Source organism: Peromyscus eremicus, chromosome 4 (assembly GCF_949786415.1).
Source record: "Peromyscus eremicus chromosome 4, PerEre_H2_v1, whole genome shotgun sequence".
NCBI classification, from domain to species: Eukaryota; Metazoa; Chordata; class Mammalia; order Rodentia; family Cricetidae; genus Peromyscus; species Peromyscus eremicus.
The window spans coordinates 85,848,496-85,856,939 of record NC_081419.1 but is presented as its reverse complement, the minus strand read 5'-3'; the positions used below and the strand labels follow the sequence as shown (position 1 = coordinate 85,856,939).

The 8,444-nt window shown below is 35.6% G+C and overlaps 1 protein-coding gene across 1 annotated transcript; it reads right to left on the bottom strand.

The window, feature by feature from the left end:
- Positions 1-335: 335 nt before the first annotated feature.
- LOC131907840 (olfactory receptor 4F17) lies at positions 336-1,370 on the bottom strand. Its single transcript, XM_059258917.1, has one exon. The coding sequence runs from the start codon at positions 1,368-1,370 to the stop codon at positions 336-338; it is 1,035 nt and encodes a 344-aa protein (XP_059114900.1).
- Between the last annotated feature and the right edge of the window lie 7,074 nt (positions 1,371-8,444).

Genomic DNA, 8,444 nt, shown 5'->3' with positions numbered 1-8,444 from the left:
AAATAAAATTTTCTTTAATGTAAAGTAGTCCAGCTTATATCTTTTGCTATTTCAAACCCCAAAGTATCCAGACAGTCTCAGTTGTGCAAAAATAATAACATGATATCTTCAATTGCTCTAAAAATTAATGAAATGGTATTTTGAATTAGTGTTACTAATTTGGAAACTATATAAAATATAAGGAATGATCACATAGAACAAATTGAGACAATATGAGAACCTTCTTTATTAATTACTAAGTGAGGTAAAAATGGAATGTTAAATCATCATAAGGTTTGCTGAAGAATTTAATAACTTACTTCTCTCATTATCTCAATCTCATGGCTACAGAGGATCTAAGACTTTACCCAAAGTTTTAAATTCCATTGTCTCAGACGTCTCATTGCAACTTTCATCTCTGTGTTCCTCAATGTGTATATAATAGGGTTCAAGAGAGGAGTGACCACAGAGTAAAACATGGCAAGGAATTTATCTAATGACTTGATGGGAAAGGGCCAGGCATAAATAAAGATACAGGGCCCAAAAAACAAAAGAACCACTGTGATGTGAGCAGTCAGTGTGGACAGAGCCTTAGATGATCTATCAGAAGGGCGGCGCTGGATGGTCATTAGAATGATAGTGTAGGAGATGATAAGGAGAACAAAAGAACACACAGTGAGTATACCACTGTTGGCAACGACCATGATGTCTAACCTGTATGTGTCTGCACAGGCAAGTTTGATTACTCTAGGAAGGTCACAATAAAAGCTGTCAACCTTATTGGGACCACAAAAGGGTAGGTTCACTGCAAAGGCTAATTGACTCACTGAGTGTAGGAAGCCGACTCCCCATGCAGCAGCCACAATGCCAACACATACATTGCCACACATAATTGTAGTGTAGCGTAGAGGCTTACAAATTGCTACATATCTGTCAAAGGCCATGGCTATGAGGATCACCAGCTCACTCCCACCAAAGAAGTGAAGGAGAAATATCTGTACAAGACAGCCCTTGACAGAGATGACTTTGCGTTTGCTGAAAAAGTCAACAATCATCTTGGGAGCTGTGACAGAGGACAGAGACAGATCAATTAGTGAAAGTTTGGCTAATAGGAAGTACATAGGAGAGTGGAGGTGGGAATCAAAAGTCACTGTTATGACAATAAGAAGGTTACCAAACACAATTCCTACATAGAAAACAAAAAAGAGTGCAAACAGGAAGATCTGAAGGTCCAAAGAATCGGAGAGTCCAATAAAAATAAATTCAGTCACCACAGAATGATTTGTTTCCTTTGATGATTCATTCCAGAAGAAAGTTTCTGCACTTGCCTGGAAAAGACAATGAAAGGAAGTCAGAGTTGTTATATGCAAATCGACCCTGGGCTCACTCATTAAGAATTTGCTGCGAGCTCTTGCACAAAAGTTCACAAACTAAAAATCACAACTCATAATTTATACTATGCTGCATCTTTGCTTGTCTTGTTCTTCAGGTAGCCAAGGCTCCCATGTCTCCATGCTTCTAGACTCCATCCTTACACAATGCTACTCTCGTTTCTGTTCTCTTTATCTGCATTCTTATCCTAGACTGACTTCCTTTTCCTCTGAAGTTCAAGACACTATGGTGTATAGAATACTCCTTATATTTTTAATATTAAAATGGTTAGGATAAAAAAGAAATTTGCCAAAATGAAGCCAACATTAGAAAACATAAAGGATAAAAATACATGATTTAAAAAGAGTCTGTGACACAGCAGAGATGCATAATATAAAAGACAGATGGATATGATGAATAATGTCTTATGGGAGATATGAGGACATAATGCGTTATATTTCCTCAATTTCTTGGGAGAATACTCTTATTTGTTTGGACATTTATTTCATCACAACCCATTGTGCTTAAATTTATGTTTATTTCTGTACTCTTCCAGATCTTTCTTTACCCCTGCCCAGCTATGAATGAAATTACTGTTTGCAAAATCCTATGAAAGTTAGTGGCTCTATTTTTTGCAAACATAAGGACAGATCTAATTATAAAATAATTTATGAAACTTCTTTCAGTTCTTGTCATCTTTACCCAGTAAAATATAATTATCCCAGCACTGACAGTACTCAGGTATAGGTTTCCTATTGTGAGATACATTATGGTGTGATTAGTTCATTAAAGCCATTCTTTAGAATCACACAAATTAAAGTTGCTTTCAGTGTTTATTTGTTTTAAAATGTTGAAGCATTTTGTGTCACTGATAGAGAAGGAAAAATTCCAGGTTATATCTCCATGAGAAATATGCTTTGGATAAAGATGGTTCAAGGCTTCTCATATGCAGAAAACCAAAATCTATTATAGTAGAAAATAAGAATTTAAGAATGTTATTTTTCAGGAAAAAGGAATTTTGATGCTTACTATGGGTCATACCTCCAGAATTTATGTTGCTAAAAGGAAAATGCTAAAATGGAATATTAATCTAGGGTCCTTTGACCAGCACAACCTCCTCCAAATTCATTTGGGACTCTGAAAAAGACTCAAGAAGTTTTATAAGTTATAATGATTTTATTATCAAATTTGCATTGCTGAAGGGGTTCTTCTGCATATTACACACTGCTCATATTATAATAACTAAGGGACAAGTGTGATTAAAGAGAAAATACTTCTATCTCATTCACTTTGAATTCAATCACCAAAATGTTGTGATTTTCATAAACAACGTTTACCTTGACTTTTTTCTCTCTTTCTTTCTCTTTAAAGAAAACATCTTTGTACTCTTAGGGATGGAAATCAAGGCTTTGGGTTTAAGCACAGATCCACTGCTTGATGCTGGATGTATTAAGAAAAAATTCTGGGCTTCATTTTTCTGTTTTCAAGCTGGTACAACCCAATTCATAATCATCAGATTTTCTACAGTTCTAACAATATATTTTGCAACTTCCATGTGAGAGAAATATACAAAAGTAGGTTTCACTGGGATTACATAAAAACAAACAAAACGACAACAAAACAAACAAACAAACAGAAACACACAGAGAAAGAAAACGCTAGATTTTTGAGGGACAGAAGATTTGTATATAACCAATAAATAGGGAGGGAGGAATATGTTAACTAAGTAAAATTAGTTTTATTGGGCAATAATTATTGTCACTGGATCATGCCTAACAATTGTCATACTTTTAGTATCAACTCATGTTAGTAATTTTAAGTATTTAAGGCAACCCTACAGGGTTTTCCAAAGAAAAAAGCTTAACTGAATCCTAAACAATGAATTTCTACTGAGAGAAGCATTTAACAACTAATCAAAATCTAACCTGCAGTTGCCTGTACCGGTGAATTTTCAATTTTGTCATTCCACTTACCTCTTTCATAACTAGAAGAGACAACAGTAATTTTAAGAGAAAGAATAGTACAGAGTCCGTCTTATACTTTTCTTCATTTGTCAGAGATTGGTTTTTATGTGACTTGTCCTGCTGAGCAAACTGATTGGCTAATGATAATAAGCATCATGCGTTAACCAGAAGTCCTTGGAGGATCCAGAAACAGCCTGAGGTTGACTGGGGATAGTGACGCTTAGAGTGTCACAGGTTTCCCTTGGCCATTGGAGGAAACGTGGTCTATTCTTGACTTAAGTGACATTGCCGCAAGTACTTGGATTGTTAGATAACATTACCGACTCACTCAATCTAACTGTGATTGCCAAAAAAGCAAAATTAATAAACTAACATTCGGAAATTAAAATCTAGACATATTAATCAGACAGTGAATGGTAATATTTAGATTTTGTGAGAAGAGCCTAGCTTAAGACACTGATGTCTAGTATGTGGAGGACATAAAAAATTATTTGACTAATATGAAAAGTCTCAGTTGTTATCAGTTCTGTGGAGACCCACAGAGGTTTCCTAGTGAGAATTTACTCAAAGTCTGAGAATCTGAGCTTGCTTTACCCAGCAGGGCTGCATAAGGAGATAATTTGACCACAGGTGTGTTTACCAGGATCTACTCTTGGCTGTATGGTGTGCTTTGATCTAGCAACAGGGAGGATTTTTTTGCCTCTCCCTGTGGCATGTTATAAAAAGCCTTTTGAATAAATCTTTGAGACCACTGGGTAGTGATCCAGGCCCTCCTGAAACTACCCTGTGTTTCTGTCTTTCTTCTCGTCAACTAGGTCTCTTTTTCTAGCTAATATTTTCTTATCCCTCTTTCATAAGAACCCTTCAAAAGGTGGGAACTGGTCTCCCACACAGTTTGTTTTATTTTGCAGTGTTAGTTAGCATAAAGACACTATAATGAGCTGAGATAAACAACTAAGATTTTTAAATTCTATCTAACTTCAGAAAATAAGTCTTCTGAAATACTTTAAATTGTACATGCATTTTGGAAAATCACTAAATTATTTGAGGAAGACTACCAGGGTAACAAATTTGTGTTGTTTTACAAGAGGAATATACAAAAGTATTGCATGCATCAAGTACTATAGTGTATATCTAAAATGACAATTTATGTAATACATTGTAAACCCAGCTGAAAGAACACATATAAGTTTTTATAGTGTTGCTTTTTCTACTATTTTAATCTTAATGTACGCAAAACTATTTTCTCTTCAATTTATATATTTATATATTTTATTCATTGGATTCGCATAATTTTTTTTTGTTTCTCAGTTTATTTATTACCAAAAGGATGCAACATTTTCTGACATCTTCTTCAGTTTCTTTCTTCAGGGACTTAAAGTTCTTGTCATACAGGCCCTTGTTTGCTTAGTTAGAGTTACCGCAAGGTATTTTATATCATTTGTGGCTATTGTAAAGGCTGATGGATCTCTGATTTCTTTCTCAGTCTGTTTGTCATTTATATATAGGAGGGATACTGATTTTTTTTGAGTTAATCTTGTATCCTGCCACATTGCTGAAGATGTTTATCAGCTTAGGAGTTCCTTGGTTGAATTTTTGAGGTCACTTATGTATACTATCATGTCATCTGCAAGTAGTGAAAGCTTGACTTCTTCCTTTCCAATTTGTATCCCCTTAATCTCCTTATGTTGTCTTATTGCTCTGCCTAGAACTTCAAGTACTATATTGAATAAATATGGGGAGAGCAGACAGCCTTGTCTTGTTCCTGATTTTAGTTGAATCTCTTTGAGTTTCTCTCCATTCACTTTAATGTTGGCTGTTGGCTTGCTGTAAATTGCCTTTATTATGTTTAGGTATGTTCCCTGTATTCCTGATCTCTCTAAGACCTTTATCATAAAGGAGTGTTGGATTTTGTCAAGTGCCTTTTCAGCATCTAGTGAGATGATCATAGGTTTTTTTTTTTCTTTCAGTTTTTTTTATATGGTGTATGTCATTGACAGACTTTCATATGGTGAATCAACCTTGCACCACTGGGATGAAGCCTACTTGATCATGGTGGGTAATTGTTTTGATGTGTTCTTGGAGTCTGTTGGCCAATATTTTATTGAACATTTTTGCATCAATGTTCATGACAGAGATCGGTCTGTAGTTCTCTTTCTTTGTAGCATCTTTGTTAGGTTTAGGAATCAGGGTAATTGTAGCCTCATAGAAGGAGTTTGGTAATGTTCCTTCTGCTTCTATTGTGTGGAACAATTTAAAGAGTATTGGTATTAACTCTTCTTTGAAGATCTGGTAGAATTCTGGGTTGATACCATCTGGTCCTGGACTTTTTTTGGTTGGGAGACTTCTAATGACTTTCTATTTCCTTAGGGGTTATTGGTCTATTTAAATTGTTTATCTGGACTTGATTTAACTTAGGTATGTGGTACCTATCCAGAAAATTATCCATTTCTTTTAGATTTTCCAGTTTTGTGGAGTAGAGGTTTTTGAAGTATGACCTGATGATTCTCTGGATTTCCTCATTGTCAGTTGTTATGTCTCCCTTTTCACTTCTGATTTTGCTAATTTAGATGCTCTCTCTCTGCCTTTTCAGTCTGAATAAGGGCTTGTCTATCTTGTTGATTTTCTCAAAGAACCAACTCTTTGTTTCTTTGATTCTTTGTATTGTTCTCTTTCTTTCTATTTTATTGAGTTCAGCTCTCAATTTGATTATTTCCTGGCATCTATTTCTCATGAGTGACTTTGCTTTTTTTGTTCTAGAGCTTTCAGGTGTGCTGTTAAGTCACTAGTGTGAGATTTCTCCAACTTCTTTATGTGGGCATTTAGTGCTATAAATTTCCTTCTTACCACTGCTTTCATAGTATCCCATAAGTTTGGGTATGTGGTATATTCATTTTGATTGATCTCTAGGAAGTCTTTGATTTCTTTCTTTATTTCTTCCTTGACCCATTGGTGATTCAGTTGAGCATTATTCAGTTTCCATGAGATTGTAGGCTTTCTGTAATTTTTGTTGTTGTTGAAATCTAACTTTAAGCTATCATGGTCTGATAGAATACAGGAGGTTATTCCAATTATTTAGTATCTGTTGAGATTTGCTTTGTGGCTAAGTATGTTGTTGATTTTAGAGAAGGTTCCATGGGGTACTCAGAAGAAGGTATATTCTTTTTTGTTAGGGTGAAATGTTCTGTAGATATTGATTAAGTCCATTTGTGTCATAACATCAGTTAAACCCCTTGTGTCTCTGTTAAGTTTTGATTTGGTAGATCTGTCCAGTGATGAGAGTGGGATGTTGAAGTCTCCCACTATTAATGTGTGGGGTTTTATGTGTGATTTAAGTTTTAGTCATGTTTCTTTAACATATGTGGGTGCCCTTGTGTTTGTGGCATAATTTTTCAGAATTGAAACTTCATCTTGGTGGATCTTTCCTGTGATGAGTATGTAATGCCCTTCTTGATCTCTTTTGATTGATTTTAGTTTGAAGTCTATTTTGCTGGATATTAGTATAGCTACACCAGCTTGCTTCTTAAGACCATTTGATTGGAAAGACTTTTCCCAGCCTTTTATTCTGAGGTAGTGCCTATCTTTGAAATTGAGGTGTGTTTCTTGTATGCAGCAGAAAGATGGGTCCTGCTTTGGTATCCATTCTGTTAGCCTGTGTCTTTTTATAGGTGAATTAAGTCCATTGATATTAAGGGATATTAATGACCAGTGATTGTTAATTCCTGTTATCTTTTCATGGTAGTGTGTGTGTATTTCTCTTCTTTGGGAACTGCTGTGATGTTATCTATTGCCTGTATTTTTGTGGGAGTTTCTGCCTTCCTTAGGTTGGAATTTTTCTTCTAGTGCTTTCTGTAGGGCTGCATTTGTGTCTAGGTATTCTTTAAATCTGGTTTTGTCTTGGAATGTCTTGTTCACTTCGTCTACAGTGATTGAAAGTTTTGCTCGGTATATTAGTCTAGACTGGCATCCATGGTCTCTTAGTATTGGTGAAATTATTAAGGCCACTCCACGTAGTTAAAAGGAAGATTTATTTAATGGGTAACTTACAAATGAAGGGATAGGTAGGTCGCAGGGTCTGGGGAAGGTATATCGCAGTCCAGCGGTGTTCTCTGGAGCTCTTCTCAGTCAACCTCCACCGTCTAGGGTTCAGGAACAGAGAGCGCGCTGGCCCATCCAGATCTCGGATCTCTCAGCACCTCGCTTGGCCCCGCCTTGTAGGCGTGACAGTTGCCGAAGCCTCAATGGGGGTTTGAACTTCCAGATCAAAGCTGGAATGGTTACCCACTACATCTTAGTGTCTGCATTACATCTGTCTACATCCTTCTGTCTTTCAAAGTCTCCATGAGAAATCAGGTGTTATTCTGATGGGTTTGCCTTTATAAGTCACTTGGTCTTTTTCCTTTGCTGCTCTTAATATTCTTCCTTTATTCTGTAGGTTTAGTTGTTTAATTATTATGTTGTGAGGGGACTTTTTTGGGTGGTCTAGTCTGTTTGGTAATCTATATGCTTCTTGTATTTTCATAGCTATTTCCTTCTTTAAGTTAGGAAAGTATTCTTCTATGATCTTGTTGAATATATTTTCTGTGCCTTTGAGTTGGTATTCTTCTCATTCCTCTATCCCTATTATTCTTAGGTTTGGTCTTTTCATGGTGTCCCAGAGTTCTTGGACATTTTGTGTTATGACTTTTTTGGCTTTGGTATTTTCTTTGACTGACGAATCCATTTCATCTATTATATCCTCTACACCAGAGATCCTCTCTTCCATCTCTTGTATTCTGTTGGTTATGCTTGCATCTGTGTTTCCTGTTCGTTTACTCAGATTTTCTGTTTCCAGCATTCCCTCTGTTTGTGTCTTCTTTATTGTTTATATTTCCATTTTCAGGTCTTGAACTGTTTCCCTCACATGTTTAATTTTTTTCCTGATTTTCTTTAAGGGATTAATTGCTTTCTTCCAATTTTTTATTTGTCTTTTCCTCTATTTATTTATAGATTACTTCCAGTTTTTTGTTTGTTTTTTTTTCTCAATTTCTTCCACTTTTTTGTTTATCTTTTCCTCAATTTCATTTTTCATTTTTTCTTGAAAGGCCTCTAGCATCTTCATGATGCTATTCTTAACATCAATTTCTTCTG